The sequence below is a fragment of the Anoplophora glabripennis genome, unplaced genomic scaffold (assembly GCF_000390285.2).
Source record: "Anoplophora glabripennis isolate ALB-LARVAE unplaced genomic scaffold, Agla_2.0 scaffold66, whole genome shotgun sequence".
Taxonomy (NCBI): domain Eukaryota; kingdom Metazoa; phylum Arthropoda; class Insecta; order Coleoptera; family Cerambycidae; genus Anoplophora; species Anoplophora glabripennis.
In genome coordinates, this window is record NW_019416742.1 from 16,466 (window position 1) to 33,994 (window position 17,529).

The 17,529-nt window shown below is 35.6% G+C and overlaps 1 protein-coding gene across 1 annotated transcript in view; it reads left to right on the top strand.

Annotated features, from left to right (window-relative positions):
- The window catches only part of LOC108917957 (fatty acid synthase), a gene marked incomplete at its 5' end in the record, with an annotated part of 32,424 nt that extends 15,331 nt beyond the window's left edge, over nt 1-17,093 (top strand). The window contains 11 exons of the mRNA XM_018724783.2: nt 1,439-2,038; nt 3,064-3,182; nt 3,678-3,834; nt 4,371-4,536; nt 5,367-5,841; nt 7,326-7,481; nt 7,548-7,799; nt 12,795-12,948; nt 15,205-15,397; nt 16,150-16,300; nt 16,929-17,093. Of these exons, the coding sequence (XP_018580299.2) occupies nt 1,439-2,038; nt 3,064-3,182; nt 3,678-3,834; nt 4,371-4,536; nt 5,367-5,841; nt 7,326-7,481; nt 7,548-7,799; nt 12,795-12,948; nt 15,205-15,397; nt 16,150-16,300; nt 16,929-16,986 (2,481 nt within the window). The remainder of the gene's footprint in view (nt 1-1,438; nt 2,039-3,063; nt 3,183-3,677; nt 3,835-4,370; nt 4,537-5,366; nt 5,842-7,325; nt 7,482-7,547; nt 7,800-12,794; nt 12,949-15,204; nt 15,398-16,149; nt 16,301-16,928) is intronic.
- Between the last annotated feature and the right edge of the window lie 436 nt (nt 17,094-17,529).

Genomic DNA, 17,529 nt, shown 5'->3' on the forward strand with positions numbered 1-17,529 from the left:
AAACACAATTTATAAAGTAGAAGACTTCCTTTATACGCTGATTTTTTTTTAAACGATTTGACCAAGAAATGACCAAGTAAACGTTCGTTAAAGGCAGCATGATCCGCGCGGCTGATTGTTAGCGGTAGCCAGGAGAAGCGAGCGCTGTGACGTCATAGTGCCCTTGCTGTGCTCGGCTTCGCAAAATTCTTACTTAACAAATGGATTGTGGCACATAGAAAGCAACGACGGAGATGCTTTTTCTTTAAATCAACTTATTTTTTCCGCTCTTTCAATGCAAAAATCTGTGAAAGTAATCGCCACACCCCGAAAAATACATATTTATTGACTTTTCACGTTTTCTTTTGTAATTATGCTTTCGATATTTGACAAGGTCTTTTTACGTATTTAAAACCAAAAGTCAATTATTTCTTTGAAAAAGTGAGCAGTACTCTATTTGTGTGCTCTGAAAAGGTCGGCGTATAAAATATTATCTTAAAATTAACTGTTAGGTAAATTGTGTCTAGAATATTATTGAATGTTCCAATATTAACATTACATGTTACAGGAACGAAATCGATAAGTATACCTCATGTCGATTAGAGGCTTAATTTCGGAGATGGAAGCGATAAACTGAAAAAAAGCAATTATTATTTTTTCTTTTGTTATCAACGATATGACGCTCGACCTCTACAAACACACAAATTTAGGATTTTATTCTGTGTATTTTTTACTTAATTTTAAGCCAATGAAATTCGAGTTAGGCCCGATTTTTGAAAAAAAAAAAACCTAATTCGCCGGGATTAACAGGCATAAACGTTACTAAAATATTAGTTAAAAGTCTCTACAATGTTTTTCATAGGCGATAAACATGAACAACTATAAAAATTAATACTTAGTGTCATCCACCGACAGCCATTTTGACTCCAAAGTAGTGTAACAATCAAAAAGAATACTGACTAATAATAGCATGTGGATAGACAAACCTTACCCAATGTATGTAAAACAAATGTATGTTTTCAAATAATTAAATTTGCTGTTTTGTAAAATATACTCAAAAAATAATGATTAATTTTTTTCACTAATCTAATAGATTTGAAATATTTTTTAAAATCATTTCAAGTCTCTAAATAAAAAGTATTTGTTACAGTATCTTTAATATCACAAATTAATAGATCTGATGTGATATGACAACAAGGCGCCAGCAAAGACGAGCAAAGTGTTGCCTGGTTATTAAGTTGAAAAAAATGCAATTTTCATGTATTCTGTGCACAAAATTTCGTATCACTATCTCCGTCTATCTCCAAATTTATCTCATCACTTTAAAGCTTTGCCAGATATTTTACCGACCTTGCTGATGGTATCTCTCATAATAACCAAGATCCCCATACAACAGCTAGAAAAACAATCACCCGAGGATGTTCTAAAAACAAATATTACACCAATTTTTTCTTTTTAGGTTCTGAGAGAGGCATTTGCTGCATTAAAAGAGGACGGTTTTATTATGTCCCGCGAAAATCACAGTTGTGAGGTTAGAAGCGATCTGTATCCAGACATCACGATCGTAACTGTACACAGAACTACACTCGAGACTATACTCCTCGTTCGGAAACGAACACCTCAGCAGAAAGCAAATTATATTAAACTAGACTCTTCAGAAGATTTTTCTTGGGTGCCAAAGGTACAAATCGAGTTGAATAGGAGCCCTGAGGAGCAGCTGGTGCTCTATTCGGAAGATTCTACAAGCGGAATTCTAGGCATGGTGAAGTGTTTGCGGCGCGAACCGAGAATAAAAAATATCAGATGTGTCTTCGTTATGAACGACGATGCCAAGTTTAATCCCAACTCTACGATTTACAGGGAACAGTTGAGGAAGAATTTGGCCGTTAACGTATACAAAAATGGAGAGTGGGGCACCTTGAGGCATCTGCCGTTGGAAGATTTGAAAATTGTGGAAAGCGAACAATGTTTTGTAAATATTACTAACAGAGGTGTTAAGTGGACCGAAGGCCCACTTAGACATGACGCGGTACCGGATGCAGGGAAAGAATTGATATATGTAAGTCGTTTTTCATAAAATAATTCTCAGCGAAATTCATAGGTCTGGGAATATTGGTTCTGTTGTAATATTGGTTCTTATTTACCAGGTGCTGCCACTATACGTCACTAAATTATTCTGTTAATATATTTATTTCTATTTTTATATTACCCAGGGTTGACGTTCGATCGCACCGAGGGTTGACGTTCGATCGCACCGAGGGTTGACGTTCGATCGCACCGAGGGTTGACGTTCGATCGCACCGAGGGTTGACGTTCGATCGCACCCACGTCAGCGTCTGTAGACTTTGCTTTAGTGTGGCTGGGTTCCTCGTCATAGTTTTCTGACATCTTAAAATTATGATATCCTTCTGAATTAACTATTTTAATAATGTACAGGGTGTTATCTCTTATTAGGTCCGAATGGAAAGTGTGGTGAATTGTCGACAATAATAAAGGTCATGTCTTGCATTTATCATTTAAATTATCCTAGTTTAGGACTTCCAAATTTTAAAGTTCTAGTCTTAATTAATAGACTAAAATTTTATCCAAGCACCAGTATCGCCCGTCTTTGATTCTGGTTCATAGTATTAAGATAATTCAGACAAATTCAAAAATGTTTTCTAAAAAGCAACTACTACAAAGAGATCTTTGTTTGGGTAAAAAATCTATTAGCAAATCCGACCAAAAGAAATTGATTTAAAATATTTTCAAGTTTGTAACTGCATCGCTAGGGGGCGCAACTGCTATAGTCTTACAGAAAGTTGTTGTTTTTTCGAAATTTCGCTTATATAACCTAAATTGAAAATACACTTTTTACATACACTTTTAAACCCTTCACAAGTTTTGTATGATTTTTTTTTTGTTATTACCCAACGCCAGTATAAATGACGCCATTTTTAAATTGTCATAACTTCTAAATGCCTTTTCATAGATAAATCGCTTCATTAATATTTTTGTACTTATTTATTTACACTCTGTATACATATTTTATGTAATATATAAAATAAAATGTTATATATAAAAATTACCAACAATTTTTTTCAGGTGTACTATTCATCCCTAAATTTCAGAGACGTTAGGAATACCCATGGAAAAATTAATTCAGATGTAAAGTTAGAACAAGAATGTGTCTTGGGAGTTGCATTTTCTGGCAGAGATAAGAGGTTAGTTTGCCTTCAATTCGCCTACTAATCAGTAGGTGCTATAAAAGCATAATTTTTGTCACCAACTTTCAGCTACAGATGCGACATTTTTGTTTGATCTAGCTAGGCAAGCGTTGTTTCCTTTTCTCACATTCTGAACTGTGCTGGAATACACATTTTTTTTTTGTTAAATCAACAATTAGTAGAGTAGAGTAGTAGTGGGTTGCATATAAACTTTAACCTTGAGCTGTCCAATAGCATTGCAACATTTTTGAGGCGGTAAAACGTCATCGGTATTATAATTTCATTTCCACCATTAACTCAATATTAGTTACTTGAATTATTAGTCATTTTAATCATTTTCGCGTGAGTAGATATTTCTAAACAATACAGTTGAACATTGTTAGAGTTTAGAATATGTAAAAAATAACTAAAAAACACAATTCGATGTGCAACTTGTGATTAAGAATATTAGTAAACGCTGTTTTAATATAACTCATCAGTTTTCTTCTATAGTGGCACCCGAGTGATGGGTTGGTCCAAGGCAGAAGCCCCTAGTAATCTATTATTGGTCGAAAGAAGTTTCATTTATCAAATACCGGATGATTGGACTCTGGATGAGGCTGCCACGGTTCCCTCAGCCTATATGACAGCGATTTATGCTCTAATTATGGTAATGTTAACGTCAGTATAAACAAAAAATATATATAGGGCTGGAAAATCCACATGGTCCATCTGCCTTTACTTGAGAGCGACAAAGTAAAGTAAAGAAATCCGTGCGATAGACAAGGATGGCTATGATGAAGACGTTTCATAACCTGAATAGTCACCGCCCGTTTCGGGTTAGAAATGGGACTGACTATTCAGATTATGAAACGTCTTCAATGTAACCATCTTTGTCTATCACACGGATTTCTATGACTTACTTTATCGGTCTCCGAACCTGTCTATGGTTACTTTTCAAGCTTCTGTGACCGTTGTCAATTTTTGGGCTGGTTGAGATGTTTTAGACTTCTTGACGTTTCGAGAGACATATCGCACACACCTTCAGAAAAAAACTAACACTAGAGGCTAAGTCCTCTGGCGAGAGCTGAATCTCGAAAATTCAAGAACTAATTCAGAAAATGGTTCAACCAGTGACAGCTAACATGGAAATCTGCAAACCAAGATAAATTCTTTGTGTTCTATTTCCAATCTGTTATTTTTTAGCGTGGCAATATGAAAAGCGGAGAAAGCATCTTGATCCACGACGGCACTGTCAGTTTGGGTCAAGCTGCGATATATATTGCTCTGCACTACGGATGCAAAGTATTTACGACAGTGGGCACCAAAACTCAGCACGACTTCATAAAGAAGATGTACCCCCAATTAAAAGGTTTACATTTTTACAAAATAAATAGCAGAGTCTACAGTTTGTCCCCGGATGGGGTACCGCAAAAGTTTTTTTTGATAAAAAGTTTTGCTTATCAAGTCAAAAATTTCAAAACGTGAAATTTTCCTTAAGGAAAGTATAGTGGTTTGGTCTTCAAGTGAGGAGAAAAACTCTAAGTAGCATGGAAAACTTTTATTCTACTAATTTCGCTGGTAACACGAGACACAACCGAGCAGGAACTAGGCTTCAAGACTTCTCGTTCGTGCCTCGAAATGTTTTCGGTTTTTATCCTTGTCCCCTATCCTAATTAACACTTATCCGGGTCATTACCTACTCGGTTTGTGCTTATGTACCCTAATAAACAACAACTGATATTTATGTTTACAGCCTACTTATTCTAATCTCATTTACTAAATACATTTATTTGGGATAATCTCGGATAATTCAAAGTATAATTTACATGGCTCGTAAATTCCCAGAAAGCAAAATATATTTATTGGTGCAGGTACTAAATGTAATTGTAGAGTACCGCTAAAAAAGTGCCTTTAATTTTTGTTTTCGTTAAAAACTGTAATTAACAAAGTTGTTCGAGAATTCAAGAAATGCTGGGTTTGGTCAGAATAGAACAATAATACATTTTCCAAATAAGAAGACGTGATTTTTAACTATCTTGAAGTAGACAGAAATTGTAAAAAATAAGTAAACTTTGATTTGATTACTGCCCATGGCTTAGATAAGCCAAGCTTTTATATCAAGAATAACTTTTTTGTCTAAAAATCAATAATAAAAAAGTGCGGGCTACCGGGGACACACTGTATATGTCTCTTTTCCAGATGAAAATATCGGCAATTCTCACGATGCGACCTTTGAGCAGATGATTTATAAAGGAACAAATGGCAGAGGCATCGACTTGGTTTTGAACTTTTTAACTGAGGAAAAACTAGTAGCTTCGCTGAGATGCCTCGCCAAGGGGGGAAGGTTTTTGCAAGTAGGAAATCCCGACTCGACAAACACCAACCGTCTTAACCTGCTGCTCTTCGAGAAACAAGCTAGTTTTCACGGGATCGCTTTGGACGAAACATTCAGTCAATTAATATGCTGCGAAATTAGAAAGTTACTGAAAGCATTAATAAGGGAAGGAGCCGTTAAACCTTTGAACGGGCGTACCTTCAAATATGATGATGTTGAGCAAGCTTTTGAGTTTATGACTACTCGTAGTAACATCGGGAAAGTGCTTGTCATGATGCGAGAGCCCGAGGAGCAGCTAGTTGTCGCACCTTCTTTGCAGAAGTTGAGTGATACAGCGAGGTACGTAAGCATGAAAGATCTTTTACAATCCCACCTGTCAGGTTGGCAACCTAACCCGCATATGCAGGGTGTTAATGAACTTATGTCAAATATTTTTGCCACATGTCCGTTATGGCAAAGTGAGGTAAATACATGGATTTGTGTTGAGTTAAATGTAATTTTAAAATCTGACTTACCTCAACATTGCAAGGAGCCACCTTTTGAAAACTGCTGATTTTCATAGAAGATGTTCAATGTACCCACCATTTGCTTGCACACAAGCTTCAGCGCGACGTATCCAATTCGATCACACGCGTTGCAACGTTGCCGCGTCCTCTCGAATCGTATTAAAAGCATCGGCAATACGATGTCGCAGTTGGTCGCTGTCACGAAGTTCCGTGGAATCACAACACTTTTCTCATATCCACACAAAAAGAAGTCTAAAGGGGTGAGGTCCAGGGACCGGGGGGCATCTAACTAGGCTGCCTTTTCCAGCGATCGGGAAAAGGAATGTTTAGAAAGTCGCGCAATCTCAAAAAAATGTGAGCGGAGCCTCTATCATCCAGTAACCACATATTTTGCTGAACATTTAATGGCATGTCTTCCAATAACTCCGGCAAGCGATTGTGCAAAAAATCTAGATATGAAGTACCGTCTAAGCGTCTAGGCAATTCAAAAGGTCCTATTAAACTGTCATTAACGATACCGGTCCACCTGTTCATTTCGACTGAAATATGCTTCATCTGTAACAAGTATTTGCACTGTAAATTGAGGATTTCTTGCATGTTCCTGAAGCAACCATTCGCAAAAACCTCGACGTAGTATAAAATCCTCAGGAGTAAGAGCTTGAACACGTTGAATATGAAGTGGCTCGACATTTAAGATTCTTAGTGGTCGCTCTGGGCTACCGTCGCGGGGGCACCTCGTTCAGGATATCTTGCACGGTACACTTGACAAGCTCTGTGGGTATTTTCGTTTGCTTTGCCATAAATTAAGAGCTTATCATAATATTCGCGATTGCTAAATAAATGCGCCATTTTCAAAAGAAAACTTGGAAATACGGCTATTAAATGTATTCTCGAAAAACAGCACAGCAATCACTACAACAATGTATTACAAACTGACTTTCGATTACAGTCCGGCTTCATAAGAAACCTACAAAGTCGTAAAAACTGTTACAGAATGTTTTGTAAGTACTAGCCGTGATAAAATACATGTATTTCAGCAGTTCCAAAACAGTTTTAAATACATTTTTAATTTTTTCTCTATGACCTTAAACTTCCGATACAAGTTTGTGACATCAGTTAACTCAGTTTTTGCTCCTTTTTCACCCCCTTTAAATTTCTGACATAAGTTTATTTTAACACCCTGCATTTTTCGTGTCGATTTTTATTAGTGTTCTTGTGACGCGGTTCGTAATAGAGTCGTAATCGGTTCAATTTAAAAGTTTTCAGTGATCAATCAGCTACGTATCCCCAAAATAGCTCTATGTGATACATTTCCAGGTACTATTGCGATCCCAAGAGGGTTTATATGATCGTTGGCGGTTTGGGAGGATTCGGTCTTGAACTGGCAGACTGGTTAGTCCTCCGGGGAGCTAGAAAGCTAGTGCTGACCTCTAGAAAAGGAATAACTACTGGATATCAACGGTATAGAATCAAGTAAGAACCTGTATTAAACATTTAAATTTGCCAAAGCGAGCAAATGATAACAGATATGTTATGTAGGCTATGGCAATCTTATGGAACTGTGGTGAAAATATCAACCATTCCCGTAACAAGTAGAGATGGTTGCAAGCAATCGATCGAGGAAGCTTTAGAATTGGGTACCCTCGCTGCTGTTTTTAATTTGGCCGTGGTGCTCGCCGATGCGATTTTCGAAAATCAAACCACTCAGTCATTTGCTGCTACTTTTGAGCCAAAAGCCGTTGCTACAAAGCACTTGGATGACCTTACCAGGACAATGTGTGCAGATTTACGGTAAGTCCAAAGAGGTCCGAGAATTGTAGGTAGGTCAAACACATTTGTAGATTTAAGAAAATGACTCTCCATTTCTGATAGCATTATTGTGGAGTCGGTAGATGATGATTGCTTGGTTACAGAAGCAGGCATTGAATCAAATATATAAATGTTGATCAGTATAGGTTACAAAAACGGGAAGCGTGACATTTTTAAGAAAAAGTGGAATCGTGATTAGTAGATAATAGTGAGTGGTAGCTAGTGAACAAGCTAGCGATATAATCAAAACACCTCGAAGTACCCTCAGAAAAAAAATGTTGCCCATATTGTTCCATATCGGTCACTTGTTGCAATATCCCCACCACCGGAATAGCGAATCTGAACGGCCGAGTTCGTTTCCGTGGTTTCCATGGAATGCGACACTCAAGAGCAGTGGTCGCCAACCCGTCGATCGCGAACTACCTGTAGCTCGTAAAGGAAATTCTGGTAGCTCGTATCTCGCAAAACATTTTTAAAATACAGGGTGTCCAGTAAGTACCTCCTAATCTCTCGGGAGTGTATAGGGGAGGTCAAAATAAAACTAGTCCTTCCTATAATTTTTTTTCCTAATGTGCCCCCTAAAGGAGTTATGGGGGGTCAAAGGGGTACCTAGAAATTAACGTTTAGGGTTATAACTTTGAAACCACCCTGTATATTTTAATAAAATTTTCGTACGTTGTATTACACATGGAGCTCTACGATTTGATGCTAAAATCAACTTTTTGCTATTATCAGGTGTCCAGAAACGGACTGGCCCTATCACAATTTTTCTCAAAATTTTGACAGAAGTAATTTTATCAAACTGAAAATATTATTATTAGATACTCTGAAGGTTTTTCTTTAAAAATGGTACTCTTTATTTATTTCGAAAAAATGAACGGTTTGCGAGATAAATCGGTTTTGAAAAAAATTGGTAACAAATACAACAATTAAAATTTATTTTTTTTACATATTATTTCATGCATTTAATTTCTTTAACTTTATCAAGTCCAGAAATCTTTGAACGGGTTGGCTATACTTTATGAGCAAGTAGTGACCAATTAAAAATAACATTTGAAAAATAACTTACTTACAAGACATGCAACAAAGAACATTCAACAATGAACAAAGGTACCTAAATGTTACTTCGGTAGATGTTCAAAATGAGCACCCCGTACTTCAATGCACTTTCTAATCCTACGAATGTTTTCCCGGTGCACTTGAAATAATATTCCGTGATTATTGCGGAGATGGTCACAGTTCTGTGTTAGCCTCAGCAGAAGTTCCTCTCTACTATTTACGGGTGTTGAATAAACGTTATTTTTTAAATGACCCCACAGAAAAAAGTCTAATGGGTTTAGGTCGGGCGACCTAGGTGGCCATAATACAGGTCCGCCTCGACCTATCCATCGATCACCAAAAACATTCGTCAGATGTTGACGTACTAAACGATCAAAGTGGGGTGGTGCACCGTCATGCATGTACCACATTTCAGTTCTTATTTGAAGGGGCACTTCTTCTAACAAAATATTTAGATTTTCCTCTAAAAATTGCAAATAAAGAGCACCATTAAGTCTTTGCTCCAGAATAAATGGACCAATCAAATGATTCCCGATAATGCCAGCCCACACATTCACCATAAACCTTTGTTGGTAGCGAGTTTGAACTAAAGCGTGAGGGTTTTCTTCATCCCAGACATGTAGATTATGCGAATTAATTATGCCGTCTCTTGTAAAACCTGCTTCATCGGTGAACAAAATAGATGTACCAAAATTATGATTCCGAATATGATGCTGTAAAAACCAATTGGCGTATTGAAGTCTTTTTGGATAATCATCTGGAGACATAGCATGTACTTTTTGGATGTGGTACGGGTAAAGCAATTGTTCTTTCAGAGTTTCATGTACAGCCCATTTTGTAACATTGTTTTGCGCCGCAAGCTTCCTTATGCTATTTGAAGGATTATTAGCAACGTCTTCCAATATTTGTTCCTCTACATGAGGGTCTCGTACTCTCCTCGGGGCTCCTGCTCCACCACGGCGTGGCAAAAAGCTTCCTAAATAAAGGATTCGGAAGAAATTAGTTTCACTAACGTTTTTCACTATTTTTTTTTACCTGTTTCTCTTAAACTACGATCAACTCTTTCAAAAGTTTTTGGACTCGGCAAATGTCGACCCGGAAACCTTTCCTCATAAAGTCTTCTTGCCTCCACGGAGTTGCATAATGCTTCCCCATAAATTAGGTGCATATCAGCATATTCTGCACAGGAATATTCTTCCATTTTTAAATGTTATTTCTAACGGCTTAAAACGAATACCACAATAAAATTGAATTTTTATTCTGTCACGCGCCTTTGACAAGTACTTTAAAATCAACAGGGTCTAACAACGAAAACAATAGAAAAGAACTCCATGGAGACAAGAGCAATAATAATTTGTAGATGTATTTTGGTCATAGATGTTGATTTTACAAGAAACGGCATTATTCATTCCCTTAATTCACCACCAGTAAATGTTTATGGTGAATCTGTAGGCTGGCACTAGCGGGAATGATTTTATTGTAAAAAAATAAATTTTAATTGTTGTTGTATTTGTTACCAATTTTTTTCAAAACCGATTTATCTCGCAAACCGTTCATTTTTTCGAAATAAATAAAGAGTACCATTTTTAAAGAAAAACCTTCAGAGTATCTAATAATAATATTTTCAGTTTGATAAAATTACTTCTGTCAAAATTTTGAGAAAAATTGTGATAGGGCCAGTCCGTTTCTGGACACCTGATAATAGCAAAAAGTTGATTTTAGCATCAAATCGTAGAGCTCCATGTGTAATACAACGTACGAAAATTTTATTAAAATATACAGGGTGGTTTCAAAGTTATAACCCTAAACGTTAATTTCTAGGTACCCCTTTGACCCCCCATAACTCCGTTAGGGGGCACATTAGGAAAAAAAATTATAGGAAGGACTAGTTTTATTTTGACCTCCCCTATACACTCCCGAGAGATTAGGAGGTACTTACCGGACACTCTGTATAAAAGGTTTACATTCCCTAAATTGCGCAAATTCTCATAATAAACGCGAGCGGCGGCAACACTGCGGTAAACGATATGTAGCCGACGCGACGTCACCCCGCTAGAATCGACTAGAATCGATCAGCGCGACAACGCGCTTGGGTTCGGGAACGATCTGGCTTGCTTTGAACGGTATAAATACGTAAGGTGCGGCGGCCAGGCGCAGTTTAAAACTGAACGACACAAAATTTAGCGGCTTGGTTAGCGTTGGCCCGCAAGTAGTAGTAAGAAAGTGAAAACATACCATTTCCATTCGGAATGGGAAGAACAATATTTTTTCACAGAAGTTCAAGGCAAAAATGTGTGTTTGTTATGTAATACTTCTGTCTCCGTTGCTAAAAAAGGAAATATTGAGAGGCATCATAAAACTGTACATTCAAATTTTGAGAAATCATTCCCATTACATTCTGCCGCCAGAAAGGAAAAACTGAAACAATTAAAAAACCAGATAATTAGACAACAATCAGTATTTTTAAGAACAGTCGACAAAAATAAGGCCGCAACTGAAGCGTCATACCGTGTGTCCCAGATAATTGCACGGTAGAAGAAACCTTATGAAGACGGGGAAATGATAAAACAGGCGTTTTTAGAAGCTGCAGATTAATTATTTGCCAACTTTAGAAATAAAGACGAGATAGTGTCTTCAATACGGTCTCTGCAACTTTCTGCTAATACAGTGATGAGACGAGTAGAAGTAATGAGTAATGATATTTTTTTTACAGTTGAAAAGTGACTTGTATAATTGTGTTTAGTTAATTAAGTAATTAAGTTAATTAAAAACAAATACCGCAATCGACTTACAGATGAATGAGTCTGAGTGTCAGCCCTCTCATTGAACATGAATTAAAATAGTGCATTATTCTTTTTGTTACTTTTATAGTGTTTTAGTTCCATAAATCAAATCGTATCGTAACCGTAAATAGCATAAAAGTTTTGTTTATTTTTTGAGCAGTATGTACTCGTACTAAAATAATATTAGTTTATTTTTATTATTTTATGTTAATAAACGAAAAAAATGTGTGTGGAATACAACTGTGCATTATTTCATTTCGGTTGGCTTACGTCTCTTACAGATAGGTAGCTCACTATCTATTCCAAAACTATCGAAGTAGCTCAACACATTAAAAAGGTTGGCGACCACTGCTCAAGAGTGCCGATGAGCTTCAAAAAGGGTGACATATTGGAAAGATTCTAATTTTTTCAATTTATATTTAAACCAATAATCCTGTTCTGTTTTCCGAAGTGTTTAATGATAAAATAATTAACATCACTTCAATATTCTGGATGCCATCTGCTGGCCAATACTAAAATTATGTTGAAACGAGAGTGTTTTGTTTATATCCTAAGATTATGAAGAGGTTTTTATTTTTTAAGGGAATTAGTTAATTCTAAATGTTTATTATTCTCAGAAAAGCTTATTTGACTGGTTGACAGACTATTTGACATGACAAAAATTAATAATTCAGAGCCTGTAACTTCTGACAAAAATCAAAATACCGATTTATGCATTTCGCGGTCTTAGAATTAGCTCCGCTATATGCTTCCATTGCTGAATTTGAATATAATGATACTGAACACCTATTGAAAAAGTACTTGGTATATAACAATTTACACATTCTCTATAAACGATCAAGTTTAAAAAAAAAGGTTACCGCTACAGCCAGAACTGACAGGTCAGTGGATATCAGAGTCGAATCAGAGTGTTATATTTGGCCGCTAATATCCTTAGGATAAATAACCTCGCATGGAGCGGGGTCTAGCGGGACTATCGCTTTTTACCCAGTTCTATTCTCGTTTTCGCCTTTTTTTATAGGAAATTTTACCTAGCTTAACTTTACAATTCCGTTAGCTAATTTCTATAAACAGTCCCTGTTATTAAACAATTCTTGTGTAGTAATGCTCCCTTATCGTTAAACCGATTTTACAGGGAATTTGTCGTTTTTTCATCTGTTTGTTGCGGACGAGGCAACGCGGGGCAATCGAATTACGGAATGGCCAACTCTGTGATGGAACGAATTTGTGACAATAGGAAGCAAGATGGATTTCCTGCCCTAGCAATAGAATGGGGTGCCATCGGGGAGGTATGTATAAAAATTTATTAACCCTGAAAGTTTATAAAAACAAAATTGTATAAACCTGACATCCCAGTACCTACTTTGCGTGTGCGTAAAGTACCAAGTTAATATTCGCAAGAATAGCGAGAATTAGAGTCCCTCGATTAATCAAAGACCATAACCTATCGTTCCCATGTGGCAATTTGATAGTTTATGTTTAACTTTGCGTTTTAATTATTATCTATTTTTTTTTGTTAGATGTTATTTATATCGAAAGGCGAAATGGATTAATTTAATATCTGTAATTATTATTTGTGTCATTTTTTGTTACTTGTTTATTTTAATTGGATATTTTTGTCACACTAGCCAACAACAAATATCTCTATAATGAAACCTTGGATCAACTTTGCTTCTAAATTCTGTCAATGTCAACTGTCAAAACAAGCCCATTATAAACACAAGTGACAACTAATAAGTGATCTAACAATGCTAGATGAGATCAGTTCAAATCAAATACTTAATATATCTTAGAGCATATACTACATGGAGGCAGCATGCTTACGGCGACATTGTAGACGAATGACAGAGAGAGAAAGACGTATCTTTCTCTCTCGTGCAGGCATGTTATTGGCAACTCCTTTGCTCTCTAGCTGTAGTATATGCTCAACAATCTCCCTTTCTCTCTACAGCATCTACGCTTTTTATAGTCCAATTAACTAAGCCTTTAAATCGAAATTTTGTCAACTTGGCTGAATTTTTGATATGAGTTAGTTTAAGGTATATTATAACAATAAGTGAGAGTAATTTTTTGTTCAACCCCCGGCCAAGGGTGGAAAAAGATAAAACAAAGGGCTTTTTCAAGATAACTCAAAAAGGGTAAGAGCTAGAAAAAAAAGTTTTTCATGAAAGTTGTAAAGCAGACAATTCTACATAAAAATGGTCTCTTAGCTTTTTCTTGTACTATTAAAATTAACAGAGTTAGGGAGGCTAGAAGTTAAGGGAAGATTTCAGAAATTTAATTTTGTTAAATCATTAAAATTAACGATTAAAAATTTGATTTTTTGTTATAACTTTCTTATTAAAAATTAAAAAATATATCTATTTCTCTGAAAAGAAAAGTTACATATTTTAGAGCAGATTGAAAAAAAAAATTACAAAATTCAATCATTTTTCTGTTTGTTATGATTTTTTTTAAATTTCTGAAATCTTCCCTTAACTTCTAGCCTCCCTAACTCTGTTAATTGTAATAGTACAAGAAAAAGTTAAGAGGCCATTTTTATGTAGAATTGTCTGCTTTACAACTTTCATGAAAAACTTTTTTTTCTAGCTCTTACCCTTTTTGAGTTATCTTGAAAAAGCCCTTTGTTTTATCTTTTTCCACCCTTGGCCGGGGGTTGAACAAAAAATTACTCTCACTTATTGTTATAATATACCTTAAACTAACTCATATCAAAAATTCAGCCAAGTTGGCAAAATTTCGATTTAAAGGCTTAGTTAATTGGACTATTAACGTGGTGCTTCCTCTATGTAGTAAAGTATATGCTGTAAGTGACATATAATAATGCCAAAGAATTAATGGTAATTATTTAATTTAGTGGCACCACCTCCAATTTTCACAAAATTTTGTCTACCCCCCTATTTTCGATGGTGCTGAACACGAATCTGAAGTTTTTTTGAGCGGTCGCACCCAGTTTTTGAGAGAAAAATTTTTCAAAATTCTATCCTGAATATTTCAGATAACACTACGTAGAACTCTATATATTTTATGTAGCTTTCAGAACATTGTAATAAACAATGAACATTGTTTAAGAAACGCATTTTCCCAAATTTGAACTAAAAAAATATGTATTTAATAAATACAATTATAGTAACATAACATTTATGTGGGATGAACAGAGTTGAATGAGAGTGGGGGAACTCAATGTTGTCATCACGAATTACAAATGGCGGATTCAAACTACAAAATTTTTATTTATTAGATACATATCTTTTTACTTGAAATTTACGAAAATGTGTTTCGTGAACTGTGTTAATTGTTCATAACAGATGTTCTGGAAAGCTACATAAAATGTACAGAGTTGTACGTAGTGTTATCTGAAATATCCAGGTTAGAATTTTAAAAAATTTTTTTCTCGAAAACTAGGTTCGACCGCACAAAAAAACTACAGAGTCGTGTTAAGCACCATCGAAAAAATAGGGGGGTAGACAAAATTTCGTGAAAATTGGAGGTGGTGCCACTAAAGTAAATAATTACCGAATTAATAATTTTCATATTAACTTCAGACCGGCATAGCCGCTGAAAATGAAGAACTAGTGGTGACCGGAAGCATGCAGCAATCGATTTTCAGTTGTCTAGATGTTCTGGATGTGTTACTCACACAAAAAGATGCTTCTGTTGTATCCAGTTTGGTGGTGGCGGAGAAACATAGGTTGCAGTCATCGGATAATGTCGTGGAAGCAGTCGTTAACATTATTGGTAATAACTAGAGATTGGTTTTCTTGTATGTAATTTTATTCAGACAAAAAGTGTCTCAACCGTTGCCCTTTACATATTATAAGAATATATATGTAAGTATTTGCATAATAGTTTGAAACAAAAAAGGGCAGCATCTATTTTCCTATATATCCGCAAAAGTTAACAAAATTGTAATTTCTAACTCATAAGGAAAACGATTGTAGAAAATAATTAACATTTGTCCTAAGTGTTCCACGGTTAATCGTGTCTGGCAATCGATAGGTAAATACCCATTCTAAAAACGAAAATGACTGTTCAACATTTACTCAGATCACAGGCGCATATCTAAAATAGTCGAAATTTTTTAATAGATATCTACTATTTTTTAGGTAGCGAAGTTTCAACTACTTTACATTTTAGTAATCCCACTATATCCGCATACAATAACATGTACATTTCTGCCTCTGATTTGAAGCTTCGCATCGATCAATTTATTCGATATGGCACCCTAATGCTTGCACTGTCGGCCTATCGTGCTGGTGTGTATAGAAGTATTATTGGCGTTCGTGAAGATAAAGTGCTATTCTTAAATTTTAATTTTGCTTTAAAAGTTAACTTATCAAAATCAAGTTTAAAAATTTTTTTTTCACTTTCTCCTTATGCGAAAGACAACGTATTTCAAGGACAAATTTTTCAGATCTAAAAGATCAAATAAGATGCCGATCGACCACTCCAAGTTTTTTTTTAGATTCTTATCTATTATCGTCTTCTAGGTCTAAAAGATGCAAAATGTGTTAGCCCCTATTCAACTTTGGCAGAACTCGGCTTGGATTCCATGATAGCCGTAGAAATTAAGTTAATGTTAGAGAGACTTTTCCAAATATTAGTCTCTACAACAGATTTGAGAACGATGACTCTGGCAAGGTAACTCATTTGTGTACTTATGCTTTTATAATAACAGACCAGCGTCTGATAGATCGCCGCACTTGTGCTTTGCTAGTGTTGTGCCCTGTTGCAGTGTGTCTCCACGCGTGGCAGCACACACTACGCGATTTTTGACAAATTGCTTCAATTGTTTAGATCACTATACTGAGGTCTATGATATTCTAATACCTACTTTAGATGTCAAAAAAATTTTAAAAGCAGTATAAAATCGTTTACAAAATATTTTAAAGAATGGTAAATCGTATATCTGAAAAACATGTGGCTTATTTTTCCGAAAATGAAAAAGTTTTAAAACCTTGTTATGGCCCGAATTAATTTAATGAAATTTTCACAGTAATTAATATAGATTGAAGATGGATTTTATTGTCCCAATACAATGTTAATATCATAAGGATTTAGAAGACCAAGTTAAATATAATAAGGGTCCCAAATAAGATCCCTGATCCGAACACCAGAATGATAAGAAATTTCACTTGACAGGAAGTATACTTGTTCAATTTTTCTCCAAAAATGTGTAGAATTTGTAAACTAAAAATAAAAACTTTTTGACTTTACTACATCTTCATTTTGTATAAATATCAGTCTCATATTGCAGTTTTTTTTTTAGTTTAAAAGAGATTGAAGAAGGAAAACACCAATTGTGCCTGGATACCTTGGAAAAATAAAAAAATAATCGAATGAAGCATTCGTTGAGAAGATATGTTTAAGTAAAAAATACATATATACCCAATATTGCAATGTATAATTACATGTACACTTATAAATTATTAAAGTCCTGTTTAAATCTATAAAAATAATATTATTCTCTATTACATTTCTTATATATTTGTTTGCAAAATAAATGTGAAATAACGACAATAATTAATATAACAATAATGTAACAGTAGTTATAATTTTTTTTATCGAATTTCGCTTTTCGCACGTTTTAATTTTTTTTTACGTACCACAGAATGCGAAATTTGATTGCTTTTGCTGCAAGGAAACATGGCGCTCCCAGTCATCGAAACCACCCATGATCTGGAGGCGGCAATCCTCTCCCTTGAGACTGACATTAAAAACGCCCTGACTCAGACTACGACGGAGACTATTGTCCCCCGACTGACAAACCCCCGGGGCACCCTCCCCGATGACATAAAAAACTTAATACGTGACAGACGACGTGCGAAACGGCTTGCCACCCGCACCCGACTCCCCCGACACAGACATGA